This window comes from Heliangelus exortis, chromosome 20 (genome assembly GCF_036169615.1).
Source record: "Heliangelus exortis chromosome 20, bHelExo1.hap1, whole genome shotgun sequence".
NCBI lineage: Eukaryota > Metazoa > Chordata > Aves > Apodiformes > Trochilidae > Heliangelus > Heliangelus exortis.
This window is the reverse complement of record NC_092441.1, coordinates 8,781,527-8,800,843: the sequence shown is the minus strand read 5'-3', so window position 1 is coordinate 8,800,843 and position 19,317 is coordinate 8,781,527. Positions and strand designations below refer to the sequence as shown.

Sequence of the window (19,317 nt, the reverse complement as noted above, 5' to 3'; positions counted from 1 at the left end):
GTTATTCTTTTTTTTTATTATTATTTTTTTATTATTATTTTTATATTTTTATTCATCCATGCCCTTTTATATTTCCATGGGACACTGTTTTGTGCACTGTCTGCTCCTGGGCACCGCACGCAGCTCACCCTTTCTTTCTCCAATCAGGATGGCGGCCTAGTGGAAGAGCCCACTACTTCACCATTTTTGCCTTCACCAAGCCTGAAGCTCCCCCTTTCAAACAGTGCACTCCCTAATCAGACCCTGGGCGGGATTGCCTCAGGGCTGGGCATGCAAAACTTGAATTCTTCTAGACAGGTAAGGCTGTTGGGGGAGGTCCCAAGTTGAATTTCAGATCACTTGGACTCATCGTCACTTCCCTGGGGGAAATGATGTTTTACACTGAAAGCACGTGCAGCATCTTTGTTCACATGAAATATCAGTGGAGAAAGTACCTGCTGTGTAAACAGTTCATGTTAGAGGACATAAAACAACTGCTTAGTTGTAATTACCCTGCTAATTACACACATCTGTGGAGAAGAAGCTGTAGTATCAGGGATTTATACCACTGAACCCCGGTATAACTCCGCCTTGATTGATGTGAGGTTTCTCTTTTTTGAGGCATTGCTAATTGTCACAGACTCTTAAGGCAGAGACATTGCTCTAATTCATCTTTCCTGGCTCACATAATTAGTCAGTGATGAGGTTGGTGAGAAGTGATGGGGTCTTTTTTTATTGCTGCCATAAGTGCCAGGAGGGCTCATGGCTTTGACAGGCAGTAAGAAAGCAAGTGTGCTTCTTGCACCTCTGGTCACACAGAGCATTGTGGTGAAGGGGGATGCTTTACTGCTGGGTAAAACCTGCTGAAAGGGGAAGAAAAGGAAAGGAGATGGAGGGGAAAACTGACAAACACTACAAGACTGAGAGGCCAGAAACTACTGGTGATTATGAAAAGCTTATTTTGACCACATTAATTGCCATTCTAGCAAAGATAAGAAACAACACTGAAGAACTCTATGTATCATTCTTTGATGGCTTTTTATTATGTGTATTCTTTTATAGGTAGTTTTCTAAAGGCAGTACTTGTTCTGAACTTAGAGGCCATTAAACAGAAGCAGAGACTGCACTAATAGCATTTCCATATCAGCACCTTTGCAGAATGTTAAGTATAAAACTGCCTAATGTACAGATAATGTAAGGATTTGGATTCAGTGAGTTTAGTGACTCCATTCTCCTGTCCCTTGCTACACAAATACAAACATTTTTGGCGAGTACTTTCCATTGTTTATCTTGTGACCCTCTAGGGTTATGCATCCTTATAAAAGTGATCTTCAGCTTCAGTTACCTTTGTTGAGGCATCTGTAAAAAATTCCCAACGTTTGGGGTGGTGGATACAGGGTGATCTTTGCCATGCCCGACTCTAAGCCTCTGATCATCAAGTCCAGTCTGTATGTACTGGTTTCTTTATCTGTGCCTGTCACAATCTTGGGAGGATAAAGGCTGCACAGATAAGTAACTTCCAGGTTATATATTAAGTGATGTCTTTAAAAGACAGTGTCTTTCTTGTCCTGCTGTAGATACCGAGTGGCAATCTGGGTATGTTTGGCAATAGCGGAGCAGCACAAGCCAGGACCATGCAGCAGCCGCAGCAACCGCCAGTGCAACCTCTTAATTCATCCCAGCCTAGTCTTCGTGCTCAAGTGCCTCAGTTTCTATCCCCTCAGGTTAGATGACATTTCCACTCAGGAGTTTTCCCTTTCCCTGGAACTCTTCCGTACGCACTCTCCTCTCCGGATGCATCCTCTCGTGCAGCTGAGGCTTTGCAGGCTGTGTCTGTGTTGATTTGGTCGCTAGCCAGTGAGCATGGAACATGGGCAAGAGGTTCTTACCTGTGTGAGCACACTCTTGTGTTCCTTTTTGCAAAAAGCAGTGTTTCTAAAGATCCGAGGAGTTTATTCTTAGCTCTTTTGCCATAAATGGACACCTAAGTATGTTTATTATTTGCATTAGAGCCTCGTCTTAATTTTTTAAAAGTTCCTGGTACTACTTCTGTTACTGGTAATGTTTTCCAGGGATGTCTTTTGAACTTTACTAATGGCTTACACGGTTGCCAGTCTTAAAAGTAAATGTACAGTGTTTAATGCACTGCTCTTTTCTTAGGTTCAAGCACAGCTTTTGCAGTTTGCAGCAAAAAACATTGGTCTCAGCCCTGCACAGTTAACCTCGCCAATTAATAATCCTCAGCATATGACGATGTTGAACCAGCTCTATCAGCTGCAGCTGGTAAGTGAAAAGATGAGGCAAATAAGCTCTAGGTCAGAATTGGAAGCATGAAGATAAATTAGGAGAATGGCTAAACCTACATTTGAAATGGACGTGGCAGTTCTTTCAAACAATCACGTGGATTTCTTTGGTAGAATTTCTTTTTAAAGAAGAGAAATTCAAAAGAAACAGAATCATGGGGTTTGCCTCAGGTTTTGTAAAATAGGCATTTGTGGAGTAGTTATCCTGTACAGATGCTCAGTGGAGCGGTGGACTTGGATACATTTTAAAATTTGTAAGAAATTTATTACACTTACAACAAATTTATCACATTTGTAACAAGAATGGTACATTATAACTATGTGGTACTGATGTGTAATTTCTCCCCATTTGTAACAAATGTGGTACATTTGTATTTATTTGTTTAATTTTTAACAAGAACGCTATTTCTAACAGTTGTTACATGTATCTATTAATTTCAGTTGTAATTAGATATCTGCTATTTTAACAGTTTTTACATCTGTATCAAATAATTCCAGTTGTAACAAGAATGTTTTCTGTTTTGTTTTTTTTTTTTAACAACTTGCTCCATTTGTAACAAGAACGTTACTTTTGCTTCACTGAGTGTTTTCAGAACACTCCTGTGTTTTTGTTATGTACCAGAGCAGTTCAGGCAAACTTGATCTGCCTAATTGGCTGTGTGAGGACTTGAGACCTCTCCTTTCTGTTCTGCAGGCGTACCAACGTTTACAAATCCAGCAGCAGATGTTACAGGCTCAGCGTAATGTTTCCGGACCCATGAGACAACAGGAGCAGCAAGTAGGTTTTATGCCAGTTCAGTCTCTCCATTAGTTTGGTTTCAATAGCTTCAATAGTTTGTGCTACACGATACCAAAGCAGTTAAAGCATCCTTAGAAACAATAAGACAGGGCATGGCTTGACTATTGGAAAAGAACAAGTGCTAGAGTAATAAAGCTATTTCACATCATTCAGTTATTGGAGGCAAGCTCTTCAACCTGTAATGCTGTCAGGTTTTATTTGTAAAGAAATCTATTGTGTTATTTCACTGCAGAGAAAGTCACAAGACACCTCGTGTCCTTTTGTTCAATTGAGTATTTATTGATTCTTTCTCTCCCCAGGTTGCACGTACAATCAATAACATGCAGCAGCAGATCCAGCAGCACCAGCGCCAGCTGGCCCAGGCCCTGCTTATGAAGCAGCAGCCTCCCCCTCCACATCTCTCTTTGCACCCCTCTGCAGGCAAATCAGCCATGGATAGCTTTTCACCCCATCCCCAGGCTCCCGGCCTACCTGACCTGCAGACCAAAGAGCAACAGTCTTCACCGAACACCTTTGCTCCTTACCCTCTTGGTACGTGGCCTTCACTAAAGCAGTTTGGTCTGGAAAAGGCAGAGAGGAAGGATATTTCATTATTTCAGCATCTAAATATTTTGCTTTACAATACAATGCAAGAAATATTCGTTAGAAATTTGTTGTATAGAGTTGAAAGTGCTGAACAAACCCATTTTATTAGGTGCCTGTCTGGTAGCTGTTCAGGTGGGATGTGTTTGCTCACCTCTGCTCTGTCTACAAGTAGCAGAAGATTTGCTTGATTAGCTGTCTACGTGTGTAGCTATTTGTGGACTAAATACCTATTAACAGCACCCTGTGGTAAAATACACAAATAGCATCTTGAAAAAACAGAATTATCACCTGGAAGTCACGCAGAGTCAGCTTTCCATGCTAATTATCTCTGAAGCATCAGTTCTGGTCAGTGTATTTCAACAAAAATCAGTTTGAAAGGGTGCAGAAAGAGTGTTGTTCAGATGATTAGATTTTTCAAAAGCATGACTGCTAAGAAAAAATTAAATCCTCTGCTCACTTTTATATAAAGAGAAAACTCAAGAGGCAGGAATCTTCAAGCATGTGAAAGCTACCTTTGATGATTTCTTGTATGTGGCTAATGCAAGAGGTAATAAACTTGTGTTGCAGAGATCTAGTTAAACATTATGGATTTACTGACTTGCTTTAAGCAAAGTAGATCACTGGGAGAAATTGGGCAATTGCTGAAATCTTCACTGGACATCCTGTGGTGGGTTAGATGTGGCTCTGTCAAATGTAACTGATGTCAAAATAATCAGCCTTGAAACAGGGTGACCAGGACAACCTTCCAGACCTGTTTTCTGTGATTGTTTAACGTATGCTACAGACTTCATTTATGACATAAAGGAATTAATTTAATCTCTTTGTGACTCTCTTTATACTGTGTACAATAGAATTGCCAAGCTTTATGTACCATGCAGCAGTTAAGAAGGTAATTTTGACTGCTGGGGTGAGCTGTTGTAGCAGGGAGCATCAGAAGGTAGAACAATTTTATGAATAAAAGGCCTAAATCTGAGAGGCTCTTACAATATCTCAGCTTTCTGTGATAACATTCAGGGTAATATGTCAAAAAGGAACCAGATTTGTTTTACAGAAGCTTGTTGAAATTACTCCTTAAATATAGTGTGAGTGGTTGTTGTACTGTGTATACAAAATATATGCCCAAATAATACAATATCAGCTCTGATGAATAGCAGCTGTTTGTATGACCTTCTAAATAGTTGCTTTGTTTGGGTTTTTTAAAATGTGCTCAGCAAAATAAAATGGCAGGCAGGCATCATGGGGCTGTGCTGGTGAGATACTGGGAAAATTTTGGCCTAACAATGGAATATTGCAAATTCTTCACTGGTTTAAGTGTAGCATTCTAGTGCATTCTTCCAGAATGCCTTTTCCAAGACAAGAGAAGAAACACTGACAGCTTTGAAATATTATCCCTACATCTTTTTACCTTTTTCCTTTCAACAAAGTTTTAACATTATCTGAATTCATGGGAGTTTTATGGGTGTTCCCATAAAAGCACAAGTTCTTCAGAGCAAGTTGAAAACGAGCCTGGTAAATTACTACACATACATGAAAATCAATGTTTAATAATTTATTAAGGTGGATTTTAAAACATGCCTTTCAATCCTGAGAGTATGTTGTGGATATCTAATGACCTATTTCCCCTCAGCTGGACTGAACCCGAACATGAATGTAAATAACATGGACATTACTGGTGGTTTGTCAGTGAAGGACACTTCTCAGTCCCAGTCTCGCCTTCCTCAGTGGACACACCCCAACTCAATGGATAATCTCTCTAGTGCTGCTTCTTCTCTTGACCAGAACTCCAGCAAGCACGGTATGGTGCATTTCATCCCTGTCTCAGTCTGGCTCTTAGAAGAGTGGCTTAAGTCATAGTGTGATTGTAAGGTTTTTTTCTCTCATTACTATTTTCAGGAAGTGCTCATAAATGGTTGGTACAGAGTGCCCTTTGAGACTCTGATATTTTTAAGATGTTTCCTGCAGTCACATTCCACAGTGCATTGAAATTCTTGCAACTTGCAAGTTTGGTTTTTTTTATTTGCTGAATTTTGTTGCTCAGAACCTGGGAGCTGAGTAAAGCAAGCCTTTAGTGTTGGCAAAACAAGTCCCACAAGCTTCCCCTTACTCTAGATCTCCATGCTTTCAATCCAGAAAAACTTTACATTGGTTTTCTCTCACAGTTCAAGTGTCATCACCCTTTCACAGCCAGTCCTGTACAAAGGCATGACAGAGTCCATAGGTACCCATCCTGGGAGTTAGGAGCATAAACTTCATATTTTTCCAGAAGTGATTGCTAATCTGTTTGAACACCTTTATCCCAAACGCTTCCAGTATCCTGAGTCACTTATTCCTTTATTTCCTCTACCAAGTTTTTCCTGTTAAAACGTGGTGATTTGTTAACTTTGTTGTATCCTGGATTTTATGCCTAGCGTTAGTTATTTCTTTTACTATATTCTTTACTTCATTCTGTGAGTAGTTTTACTGTTCATGCCAATAGGTGTGTGATAGTTTGTAGGAACATGAGAGCAGCCATTTCAAACCATCCATCCCAACAGCCATGAATATCTAGAGAAGGATGAGAAGAGGCCTTGCCTACAAGGATATTCCTTAGAATGCTCTCTCAGCAAATTCCTCTTCACCACCAGTGTGATGATTTGAATTATTTAGTCTCATTTTAGTAGTCATGTAATCAGTGTTTTAGCCTGTGTGGTTGTACCAGTGATGCTGTAGTTCCCAGTGAGGCTTCAGAGGCTTTTAAGCCTTGTTTACACCATTTATATTTTCTTTTTTGTCTTTGTAATAAAAAAAAAAGGGGGGGGGGAGGGGAAACAAAATCTAAAGACTGATTGAATTCCATACCCCAAATTAGTCCCACTCCTAAGCAAAGCTTTTCCATTTCATTCATTACAGGTGCTATACCTGGAGGTTTAAGTATTGGTCCTCCGGGCAAGTCCTCCCTCGATGACTCTTACGGCCGGTATGATCTGATTCAGAACAGTGAATCTCCTGCCAGTCCACCTGTAGCTGTTCCTCACAGCTGGTCACGTGCCAAAACTGATAGTGATAAAATTTCCAATGGCTCCAGCATAAACTGGCCACCAGGTAAGAAAATACAAAGCATTTCTGTTGAACTCCTGTCCTTGAAACGTATTCTTGAGTTTGTTTATTCGAACAATAGGAGCTTGAGGGAATGAGACCTTTATCTCTCCTTCTTTTTTGTTATTTTTGAAACAGAGTTTCATCCAGGAGTGCCATGGAAAGGTCTGCAGAACATTGATCCTGAAAATGACCCTGATGTTACTCCTGGAAGTGTTCCAACTGGGCCAACCATAAACACCACGATACAGGATGTTAATCGCTATCTTCTCAAGAGTGGAGGTAACCACACAAATTATTTTCACATCTGTGTAGACTTTCTTTTTCTTTCCAGAACAGTTGACTTCACAACTTATGGATGTATTATATTTTTGCATGTAATCCTAGTCTAATAGTGCTCCTTTTCTGAACTTTCACTGCAAATCCAGAAACAGTTGATTTAAATGTGGGTTTAAAAAGTCCCTGGATTTCCATGGGAATGCAAATATTTAAACCTGTGAGATGTAATATAAACTTCTGTGGTCACTAGAAGTTTTGGTAATGCTTAATGCTTTCTGGTGAGCAAGATTTCTCTCTCCATAATGAGCAACCCCTTAGATACATTCTGTGAAATACTCAGAAGACACAATACCAAAGTTCCACTGTGGTTGCTGAGGCAGCAGCCTTCTGTCACACTTAATTAATTGTAGCTTTGTTAGAAGACCTATCAGCAAAATAAATTTGAGCTGGTTTATTCCCAAAATAAATAAATAAATAGGGAATTGACTACCAAACTAATATTTCCTTGTGCCATTTCCACTCCTTTTGTCTCAGCAGCACTAAATCCAAAATTAAAAGGTTATTCTCCAAAACAGTAAACTTTGTGATCAGCATGCTGAAATAATCAAGTTATCTGCACTTGATCAGAGCACTCTGATATGCACGGGAATGGTATAATCAGGTTGTTCAGGAGGACCTGTCAGGATTTAAAAATGAGGATTTTGTTCAGTAGTTCATGAATCATAATTGTCCTTGAACCAGGTTTCCAGCTCTGGGCTTGTGAACTCCACTGAAGAGCTGTTCAGTGTGAGGGAAAGGAGGCTGGGTTTTCCTTGCCCTGAATGATTTCAGTTGTCTCTTACCAAAAAGCAATCTTTATTTAAGCTGAACCATCAAGTATTTGTGTGCATGAGTAATAACTTTCAGTGACCCAAATGTACTTCAAGGGACAGGCAACCTGGATGGTTTGGGGTTATAAAAAGAAAAGTATAAGGCTTAATTCATTCACAGGTCAGATATGGTGCACCCAAGAGATGCTTCCTTTAGACCACAAGCTTAGCCCTACAGAGCTGTACCTCTAGGTTAAATGATACCTACTACAGCTCTTCCTTCTTTCTAGAAGGAAACTATACATTAGCTCTGCTGATGTGTAAGTCTTTGGAATGAAGAAATAATGATTTTACTTAAGGAGGGTCAGTATAGATGATCTTAGCATAAGTAAACAGGCCCTAAAGAGCCAGAAACTTTGGTAAAATGCTTCCTTTCCTCTTTAGCTTTTTAGCTCGTTAATAATGAAATGTTAATAGAGAAATGCAATTGCTGAATCTGTTTCTTTCACAACATGGTGCCATGATACAAAGTTTTTGACTGCTGCAGCTCCAGGCACACAAACTGCATTAAGGATCTGACCTCCAAGGGCTGGGCTGTGGCTGACACTGCCCTTGCACTGTACCCTTTAGGAGCAGGCAAAACCCAAACTTTTGGGCTGATTTTTGTTATAACCTGTTTGTTGATGAAGCTTTGCAGTGTCAGCTACTATCAGCTCAGTCTTAGCAGAACCATTTCAGCTTTTTGGGCCTGCCTGAGGAATAGATTATTGCCAAAGGAAGCTTTGATACAGTTATTTTTCCTGAGACTGATGTCTGTGTTGATGTCCTTTGGAGTGCAGGGAATCTGAGGAACATAAAGTTTGGTTGGTTGCTGTTTAATACAGCCTGAGGTTTTTTTTACTGGGCTGTGAGGGATGAGACTGTCCTTTCCCCTTCATACCTCAGTACAGTGCTCTTTGCCTAAGATCTCACCTGGCATTTTTTGTGGATGTTTCAGTATGACAGTCCATATAGGGATGTCAGGAGTGATAAAGTCACCTACCATACACTTAATTTTGTTGGTGGCCAGAGAGAATACTTTCAGCTCTTCTGGTCTTTATAATGAAGGTATTTTATTTTATATTCAGTTTCTTTCATTTGCTGCCAGTAGGAAATTGTATGTATGCTTAGATAGCTCCTCAGATTGTAAATGATTTACCAAGATGGTTTCAGGCTATTTCATTGAATGTTATCAGTTTGAGAAGAGATTGCTAAAATGTATCCTTGGTCTACTGGAAGTCTGCAAAAATCTAAAGATGTTTGTGGGCATTAGGATGTAGGAGAAGTGCTTATGTTGAGTAATTTAGGACAAATCACCCATGGTAAGGGGTTAGTTTATCATACACATCTTTGCTCATCTACAGTTGCCATTGCTTAGGTCAGCTGGCAGAGCACTTTACAGATGATGCCTGTCTTTGAGATGAAGCAGTTTAACACTGATTTTTTGAGAAAGTCACGGATCTTAATGGAAATCCAGAGTTTTTCTTCTGCTCAGGCACTAGCACACTTGCTACTGTGCCAGCTCCTTTCTCTTTTCTGCTAAAGACTTCTGCTTCCCTGTATCCCACTCTCTGTTCCTAGCAATTTCATTCCTAGACTTCAGGGACCAGGCCGATGCAGGAAAAAAATGGTTTGTATTTGCACATAACAGATTTGCCTGTGTCACACCAGACATCATTCTGCTCATCTTTCTTAGTTGCTTCTCTGCTGGTTCTGCAGGGTCATCCCCAACATCATCTCAGAATGCCACGCTGCCTTCATCGAGTGCCTGGCCGCTTAGTGCCTCCGGCTACAGTAGCTCTTTCAGCAGCATTGCATCTGCACCTAGCATTGCAGGTAGGAAAACTGGCCTTTCTACTTTCACATCCCCTCTGCATTCTGAGAAAAGGCCCTAGAAAGTGCTTTCCCAGTGATTGCAGTAGGTGCTGCTCTAGACTGAAGTGTGGTTTCTAGCGCTGGGCCAGGGAGGCAGCTCTCCTGGCAGCTCTTTGGATGGGATGCCTAAGGAAAAATGTGTTTATTCCACTTGGTGCCACATCCTGCCACTCTGTATTGGCATCAATGGTTATTTCCACTGCAACTTTGTCTAGAACATCAGATAGAAACAACCCTACAAACCCTTCCAACAACAAATTTTACAGGCTTTTTTTGTAAATAAACTCACTGTTAAATTGAACCATCTTCAACTCAGGAAGAAGTTTAGTGGTACCACAAGGAGGTGCTCTGCATGACTCTGGAGGGGCTGGGTTTGGGAGATCCTATATTTCTTGTAACAGTCACTCCAAAGCTTGATGCTCCCTTGTATGGGTGAGCTTGTAAATGGTTTAAATAATTACCCCTGGTCTAATGGTCTAATAATTACCCCATTCTTTCAATAAGCTATAAATTTGGGAGCATCTCTCTCAGTAAATCATGGAAAATCTGGCAGCAAACTCTCTACCTAAACATTCCACTTTGTCCCATTATAAAAAATATATTGAGGCTGTTGGATGGATTGTATTAATATTTTCATATTTAATCAATGAAAACTGCTTTTTAAAATAAATAAAGGTGAAACCAGCAGGTTGTACTGCAGAATGCAAAATGAAAACAGTTGGTTTGAAATGGTTTACTCCAATGAAAGGAAAAAAGGAGTGGCTTGCTTCTCTTCTATCTGCCATGGGTTTCTGCTTTATTTGCTTCTAGTTTTTTTGCAATGTCATCTAATCTTTTAGTTAACCTCATGAGAAGTAGTGATATAGCAACATCTGATCTGGGGGAATGTGCCTGGATTGTGTGCTACACCACAGGCTGAGCTGCTCTGAGTTCCAGAATTCAGAATTTTTCCCTTTCCTCTTACCATTTTACCCTTATTAATGGCTTCATCGTTACTGTCAAATTGTTGCAGCAGTATGCAAGAAGGTGGGAAAGCAGTTGCCTTTTCATTTAAATTGTTTTGATTCAGTATAAAATAATTGAGTGAAATGATACAGATAAATAGAGGCAATTTGGGGAGTGTCTGTGTGATCACAATGTTTGTGATTTAGTGACTGGTAAATTTGGCTTTAGGATTAGTAAAAAAAAATTATGGAAAGCACTGGTTCACTATAAGCATATTCTACCAGTTCAAATCTGCTTGTTTTTTTCTTTTTTAAATTGAGGTATTTTTGCATCTTGGACCTTGTCAGACAAGTGTATTCCTTACTGCCTGCAATCAGCATTAAGGCAGAATAATCACAATATCATCTGCAATGGCAGAAGATGCAGTGATGTGGCCATTTCAGTGCATTCCAGGCAATCCCATGCTGCTAAGCACTGTGCTAGGACAAGGAAATTGTGCTTTTATAACATACATTTTCATATATATTGATTCAAGGAAGAAAGGGATGTCTAAAGGTGAATAAAAGAGGTTTCTATTTTGGCAACAGTAATTGGAACTAATTTTGTCTGCCACACTGACTTCTAAACTGTATTTGTTAATTTTTAAATATTTTATAAAACTATCATTTAGCAGAATAAGTAGTAAGATAACTTAAAAACTCATTTGGGAAATTGAACAGTAGAAAGTTACAGAGTGTGATATGGTCATGTCTTCTGAAAACATTTTTCTCAAAGATGTGGAAAAAGTATTTGTTACTGTGAATGATCAAAAATGTAGTTTTTGCTTGTCTTTGATCTTTGGAATTTTAATATCACAAGACCATATGGTTATACTGGTTATTTTATATCAGATTAAATGAGTTGTGTAAGAAAAAGTAGTTGAATTCTTTTAAAACTTTTAGAGATCCAATGTCCAAGTGTTTCATTAGAATTTCAGTTAAATTAGATTTCAAGTCCTTAAGTCCATTTTCTGGTCTTTTTTCATGTATTGTCTTGTGTGAGAAAGCAAGATAATAGGAGCTTTTAAAAAGGAAACTCTAGCAGGTGTTGTGAGATTCATTAAATACAAAGTACTTGGAAAATGTCAATACTAGTGTAAGTATATCCAAAGAACACAGGACTTATATCCACCCACCCTACATTTAAGAGTTGTTTAAGAGTTTAAGAGTTGTTGCTAACTAAAATTACACAGATTTATTGGTTTTTTTTCTATTGCAGGTAAATTGTCAGACATCAAGTCTACGTGGTCCTCTGGCCCAATCTCTCACACACAAGCCTCTCTATCCCATGAACTATGGAAGGTACCCAGAAACACTACTGCTCCTACAAGACCACCTCCAGGCTTAAACACCAAGCCATCATCTACGTGGGGTGCCAGTCCCCTGGGTTGGACCAGCTCTTACTCCTCTGGTACTCTTGACTTGTGCATTTTATACCACCACAGTCCCTTTGGTTTAGAATTGTTTGCTTTTATTCTGTGTGACAACAGCAAGGCACCCAATGGCTGTGTCAGGCTCCAGAGACTGGAGGTTCAATACAAATAGAGTGTTTTGGGGCTAAAGCTCTTGACTGTTTCAGTTTGGGTAAATTGTAAAAATGAAGTAGTCATCTTTCAGGTGGTGACATTAGTAATTTTGTTTAGGAATTGCCAAATAATTTCACCCCAACTCAGATCTTTTTTTTTTTTTTTTTCATTTTCTTAATCTCTAAAAATACCTTTCAGCTATGCTTGTTGTTTTGTGGCATGATCTCTAACTGCAAGACTTCAAGATGAGCTAATCAGCCCAGGGAATTTAATATGAAACACATTTTTGGAGCATGGCTGTGAAGCATTTAGGACCTGATGTCATTGCAGGACCCTCTGGGAATGTGTCAATTTTTTTGTTCAGGCTCTTTTTTTAGGTGCTGTTTTTTTCCTTAAACACAAATATGAGAAACAACAGGTCTGGCTATATAACTGTGTATATCATGTTGGCAAAGCACTGTCAGCTTCTGGGAAGCTGATAATACTATTTTATTAATGTGCTTTCACTAACTTGGAAGTTAAATGTTCCTCCCTCTTTTTACCATTTCTTTTGTATCTCTCTTCACCAAAACCCCACCTGGTGGGCAGATCTTGATGGTGCCAGGCTTGTCTCTGGTTGCACATAGAATCACATGTGACTACAGAACTACAGCAGTTTCTCAAATACCACTTATAAAATCAGGCTTGTTCAGCTCTTCAGGCTGCAGCTGGAAAAGCAGGTTTTGTTGGTTATGTACTTGTATCTTTAAGCACAACATTGTCAGTGCAGAAGTATCTGTTTTGAATAAGTCATACACACAAATATCCCTGGCAAGATAGCAGAAGGCTGCAGTGCTATAAAAACTTTTAATAGCAAGCAGCAGCCTGAGCTTGGACATCTGAATTGCTTTTAAAAATGTGTCTTCCAGATTAATTCTAATGTAACCTAAAGATAGTTTGTTGCAGGGTCACACTTGCAGCCACTACTTTTCAAATAGTTATTGTGAGAAAGTGAAAAAAATGCCACACATCTTTAACTGTACCAAAAGCAGGTTTTCATTCCACAACCTTTAAATCTGAAAAAGACAGTAAATCAAGATGGGAAGAAACTGCTGTGGGTTTTGTTTTCAGTAGCAGTCAATGCTTGCTTACTGTGCTGTGATTCCAGCCAGATTTTCTTCTTGGAGTGTGCTCTCCACACCAGGGTAACACGTTTTGTTGTGGAATGTTGTGTTGTAGGTTCTGCATGGAGTACTGACAGCTCAGGGAGAACAAGCAGCTGGCTGGTTCTTCGAAACCTCACCCCCCAGGTAAATAGGGTTGTACACAGGTGGTTGGGTAAAGAGACTCAGCAAATCTGAGAGAGGAGAAGAACATTTTTGAGCCTTGGTCCTTGCATTTGTTTGAAGGGAATGTAATTATTCTGTCTAGATTACAAGTGTCTGTTTTCAGGGAATTGAAGTTTTCAAATCAAATATGAATATTCAGGGCTGTAATTAGTCATTGGCATTGGTTGGGCACCATTTATCTGTGTGTAAGTTTGGAGGCAAATGATGTTTTAAAGCAGATGCAGAGATGTAAAATACACTTTTCCTACAGGGTTTTTTGTTCCAGATCTGCTCATCCTCCATGTTGTGTCATTCATAAGGAAGAACATAATACAAAGCCATGAGTGTAGACATCCAAATTTATCTTGGGGAAAATGGAGTTATATGTATGAACAATGTGTTTTTCCTTCTTACTTCTAGATTTACTTCCTACTTAGTTTTAGACTTTTGTGGACTTCTAATGATAGATATAATTTGTATCACCTAAACTGGGAAACTTTGTGCACTGGCCTGTTGGAAAGCCTTAAAAGACAGGATATCTCACTCAAAGAAGCCAGTCATAAGTCAATAGTTACATTCTTCTTATGGAAACAAAACTTTTTTTCTTTCACCTACACTTCAGTTAACAAGCATTTCAAGTAAAAGCACAAAAATACAGATAACCTTTTCCCTCTTTCATTTTACCAGATTGATGGCTCCACACTGAGGACACTGTGTTTGCAACATGGCCCTCTGATAACATTCCACTTGAACCTGACACAAGGGAATGCTGTGGTCCGATACAGTTCCAAGGAAGAAGCAGCCAAGGCCCAAAAGTCTCTGCATATGTACGTTTCTGTCCTCATTTCCCTTCTTACAAAGTCAGTTTCAGCTCAGAAACTCTTTTCTTGGGCACATATTTGCTAGGACTTGGAATGGATCACTCTTTCCAATCTGATTTTGGAAGTGACCTGAGAGGGCTGGGTACTCGTATGCTACTGAATAAGAGATCATTACAAAACTTGATAGTAGGGATCCACTGCTAATAATGTGCTTAGTAAGGATTTGTCACCTGTAAGGCTATAAAGAATTTGTGAAGTGTGGTAAATATGGCAAAGGAAGCTCTAAGAGAGCATGAGACAAGGTTTTAACTCAAAGAGCAACAGGAGAGACAAAACAATGGTAAATGCTGTGTGTGGCTTTGGTGGTCATCTTTTTTAATGGAGTTATGGAAAGAAATTTATGACAACAAAATGCTCTTATAGGTGTGTTTTAAAATCTGTGGGACTAATTGTCACAAAAGAGGTGGAGAATCAGAGTGATAAAGTCAGTGACAGCAGGGAGGATTAAGAATATAGAGACTGATGTTTAAAAAGAACACTTAGGTGTTTAGAGTTGGAAAGCAACAGGTTGTAGTATGAGTATAATGAAAATATTGAGCAGAACCACCCTTTGGAGCTCATTGTACTGCTGGCCTGGTTACCTTCCCCATACTTAATTTGGGAGCAATTGTTTCTCCAGATGTAAAGGTGCATTCTGAAAAAAAATTAGATGAATAATTGACCCATCTTAGATACATCTGTTTGGATGTGGGCATCATAAAAGAATAATCATAAAGAATAAATATTGGAAACATATTGTCACAAATTAGCCATTCTTGTTGTCATTTGTTACTGGTAATGCTGCTGTGCTTGTATCTTCAGGCCTAAATAGGGAAGAGGCTCCCATGATGTGTCTTAATTAAATGAGGTGTTCTCCACGTGTTAGAAAGGTAAATGGAGAATAAGGCAGAGAAGTTGGAAAGGAAAATAGAGAATAAGGCAGAGAAGTTGGAAAGGAAAATAGAGAATAAGGCAGAGAAGTTAGAAAGGAGTTAGAAAGGTAAATAGAGAATAAGGCAGAGAAGTTGGAAAGGAAAATAGAGAATAAGGCAGAGAAGTTAGAAAGGAAAATAGAGAATAAGGCAGAGAAGTTAGAAAGGAGTTAGAAAGGTAAATAGAGAATAAGGCAGAGAAGTTGGAAAGGAAAATAGAGAATAAGGCAGAGAAGTTGGAAAGGAAAATAGAGAATAAGGCAGAGAAGTTAGAAAGGAGTTAGAAAGGTAAATAGAGAATAAGGCAGAGAAGTCTTTGCTCAAGAGGCTGCTCAAAGTGAGCAGCTGTGGCATAAATCCACGCTTCAAATTCTGCTTGGAGGAAAATGAATTTACACCCATGCGGGGCGCTCCTTGTTTGGTGTCACTTCACCTTTTGCTTCTGTCCCCCAGGTGTGTCCTGGGAAACACTACCATCCTGGCCGAGTTTGCTGGTGAGGAAGAAGTCAACCGTTTCTTAGCACAAGGCCAGGCACTGCCACCCACCTCCAGCTGGCAGTCCAACACTGGAACCACCCAGAACCGCCTGGGCTCCTCCAGCAGCTCCCACGCTTTGGTGCGCAGCGACGCCGGGCACTGGAACCCCCCCTGCCTGGGGGGCAAGGGGAGCAGCGACCTGCTCTGGGGGGGGGTACCCCAGTACTCCAGCAGCCTTTGGGGACCCCCCAGCACCGACGATGGCAGAGTCATTGGGAGCCCCACCCCTTTGAATACTCTTCTTCCAGGTGATCTTCTCAGCGGGGAGTCCATCTAGGAAACGAGAGAGAAACAAAATGGAAAAATAACAATCATCAGCACTAAAGGAAAAAAAAAAAAAAGAAAAAAAAAAAAATTTAAAAAATTTGTAACCCTTTCCAGTCCCGGGCTTGATGAAGAATCCAGCTTTAACAGATCAGACTGGCAGCCCTTTTTTTTTTTTTTTTTTTAGTACCTCTGTCCGATATTGAATATGAAACTGCAGAAGTCCTTGTGAACTGTTGATGAAACAGTATGGGCTCCTTTGGGTCAGTGTCACATGCTAATGACAGGTTTTATTGGTGTTTGTTTTTTTTTTTTTTCATGGCTTTTTGTTTTTATGTTGTCTTTTTATGTTTGTATGGTGATTTTTTCAAAACCAAGTATAAAAAAAGCTGCTTAGAATAGGTCTATCATGAAGGGCACTTTTCAGAATTTGGGCTGGAAAGGGTTATTTTATCAACTGGGAAGGGAGGGGAGGGGGGAGGGGGAAATGAAAGCCTATTTAAAATGAGCCTGTGACTATTATGCACATTACCAGAGGCGGACCCAATAATCAGAAAGGGTGAAGTGTGATATTTTACCATTGGTACAGAAAGCAACGACTCGAAATGGTGACTCTTGACTGTAGAGGTTGAGCTGAGGGGGGGGAAGGGAGGGCAGGGTCGGGGTAATCTCTGTGTCCACTACTCCCATGGATCTGCCTATGCACATTACCCTCGTTTCATTACTTTTTCATGTCATTTTTTTTAATCCCAAAAATACAAAAAAGTTGGGAAAAAAAAAGAAAAAAAAAGGAAAAAAAAAAAAAAAAAAAGAAGAAAAAAAAAAAAAAAAAGAAAAACAAGAAGAACATATCAACATGCAAATACTTGAATCCAGCAGGCCAATAACAAAATGTGAACACTTTCTAAGTCTAATTATTACACTTCCAGGTTGGCATCAGTACACAAAATACAGGCTCTAAGAATTATTTTTTTTGGTTTTTTCAAGTTCAGACTATATGTTTTTGTTGGAACAGCTGTCTGTATGTCAGTGAGCTTGTGTGTGTGTGTGTGTGTGTGTGTGTGTGTGTGTGTGTGTGTGTGCCCACGTGTGGTTTAACTAAAAGCGTGAAGTTTTTTCCTTTTTATTCAGTATATGCTTTTTATTTGCTCATTGGTCAAATGTTTAATTGTTATTAGCTTCTAACTTTGCACTGAGTGTCCGCAGCCCTTCTTGTAGCTAATCCTATAATGTTACAAAGAAAAAAAAAAGAAAAAAAAAAAGAAAAATGATAAAAGGGGCCGGCGACAATTCACGTGTAAATGTTTACTCAAGGACTCTTATTGCATTTTAAAAATTACAGTGTGTATCTCTGGAGAATAATATGTATATCTACCTTTAGCAGCTTTTTATTGTGGACTAATGCAAGAAAATTATTACCGGAGTATTGCACCATTTTTCCATTTGGAAGATAAAAAAGTTTAAACCAGAATACTCTTTGTTGAACTGTGGCCATAGATAATTGTAAAGAGTGGATAGTTCCCTTGCAAGCAGGAACAGAAACAAGCACTTGGACATAGGTTTTGACTGCTTTTGGAGGAGCCAGGAGTTTTGGCTCCCACCTGTTTACAGACCTTTTTTTTCTCCTTCAAACTTTAAAATAAAAAAACGGAATTTAAAAAAAAAAAAAAAAAAAACAGAGGAAAAAAAAAAAAAAAAAAGACAAAAAAAAAAAAAAAAAAAGACTTCCATCGTAAAGAAAAACTATTTTCAGAATGAAGATATGCTACTTCAGAGCTCTGGGATTGAACAGTGTTGTTGTATTATTCTTTTCTTTGGCCATTGCTGTGTACTATTTTTGTTGTTGTTTTCCTCCTCTTCGTCAAAGTGGCGAAAACTTTGTGATCACTATCTTGCACATGGTGGAAGATGTCTCAGGAAAGCCGGGTTTCCCGAGGAGCAACTCCACACCATTTCATGTATTTTTAAAACCCAACTCCTAGCACTGAAGATATTATTAAAAAACAAAATAAAAAAATAAAAAAAAAGACAGTAAGAAAAGAAGAAAATACCTAATCTAATGTGTAGCAGTTACATATTTACCAAATAATGGACTCAAAAGAAATAGATGTTTGAAGAGTGCTTTATATATTAAAAAAAAAAATCGCTTTATGTTTAAAAAAAAGATCAATGTTTTTGATTGTTTTGAAAGGAAGAAAGACAATGGAATAACATACACTTCAAGTATGTTTTAAAAATTATATGAACATTGTGCTCCCTGCCTGCTTGGATCAGGAAATTTGTGCATTACTTTTTTTTTTTTTTTTTTTTTTTTAAGATTAGCTTTTTAATGGTTTTATCAGATTTAAAGGGTCCTGCAAGATTGCAAATTAACAAAAGCTGGTTTTATAGAGGATCATGAACTATGCACAAACTGGGTTCAAGACTTGTTTTTTTTTTTTTCCTCAAGTTTTAGTAGTGTATTTAGCTGAATAACCTTTCCTCAGAGTAATTGCATCTCATTGCCATTACACGCCTCTTACATATATATTTTATATATATATAACACACACACACTTATATAAAATATGTATGTGTGTATGTGCGTGTTTACATACAATTTTCCATGCTGAAGTTTAGCATTGAGTTGTAGAAGAACTCCTGATATTTTAAAATTGGGAATGAATGAAAATCTCTGTTTAAGGGGTCGGGGTGGGTGGGGTTTTGTTTTGGGGCTTTTTTTTTTTTTTTTTTTTTTTTTTTTTTTCTCCTTTTGGATTAAAGATGTCTGTAACTCTGAGATTTAAAAAAAAAAACAAAAAAACAAAAAAAACAAAAAACAAATTGTGGCTTTCAATGTTTATTCTCCTCATAGAATGTGATTGTTAAAAGAACATGCACCGAAAGTTGCTTTCAAGAGTACGAAGATTCTTTGAAACTTAATAAATTGCAGTTTTTTCTTGGCTGTTCACATAACGTGTATTTTTCTTTTATGCAGGGGATACTATATAAAAAAAAATATATATATTGTTAAAATCTGCTAAGGTGTTTTGTGGAAGAAGTTGAACTCTTTCACTGCTAATGAGGCAAATCACTCCTTGAGTGGTCAGACTTTGGGTCTGTGCTTGTTGGTGCTGGCATTCTCCTGAGCTTGTGCCATCACAGCTTTGCATATCCCATCCCAAA

General features: G+C 38.8%; 1 protein-coding gene across 26 annotated transcripts in view; it reads left to right on the top strand.

The window, feature by feature from the left end:
* TNRC6C (trinucleotide repeat containing adaptor 6C) overlaps positions 1–19,107 on the top strand; it is a 100,710-nt gene extending 81,603 nt beyond the window's left edge. For 10 of the 26 annotated variants that reach the window (XM_071764272.1, XM_071764285.1, XM_071764281.1 and 7 more), the window contains 13 exons: positions 124–297; positions 1,557–1,703; positions 2,140–2,262; positions 2,977–3,060; positions 3,381–3,612; positions 5,294–5,461; positions 6,556–6,747; positions 6,880–7,023; positions 9,588–9,704; positions 11,946–12,137; positions 13,471–13,541; positions 14,247–14,386; positions 15,805–19,107. In XM_071764272.1, the coding sequence (XP_071620373.1) occupies positions 124–297; positions 1,557–1,703; positions 2,140–2,262; positions 2,977–3,060; positions 3,381–3,612; positions 5,294–5,461; positions 6,556–6,747; positions 6,880–7,023; positions 9,588–9,704; positions 11,946–12,137; positions 13,471–13,541; positions 14,247–14,386; positions 15,805–16,165 (2,145 nt within the window). In that variant the 3' untranslated portion in view covers positions 16,166–19,107. The remainder of the gene's footprint in view (positions 1–123; positions 298–1,556; positions 1,704–2,139; positions 2,263–2,976; positions 3,061–3,380; positions 3,613–5,293; positions 5,462–6,555; positions 6,748–6,879; positions 7,024–9,587; positions 9,705–11,945; positions 12,138–13,470; positions 13,542–14,246; positions 14,387–15,804) is intronic. The other 16 variants (XM_071764289.1, XM_071764288.1, XM_071764280.1 and 13 more) reach the window with 5 other exon arrangements.
* The last annotated feature ends 210 nt before the right edge of the window (positions 19,108–19,317 follow it).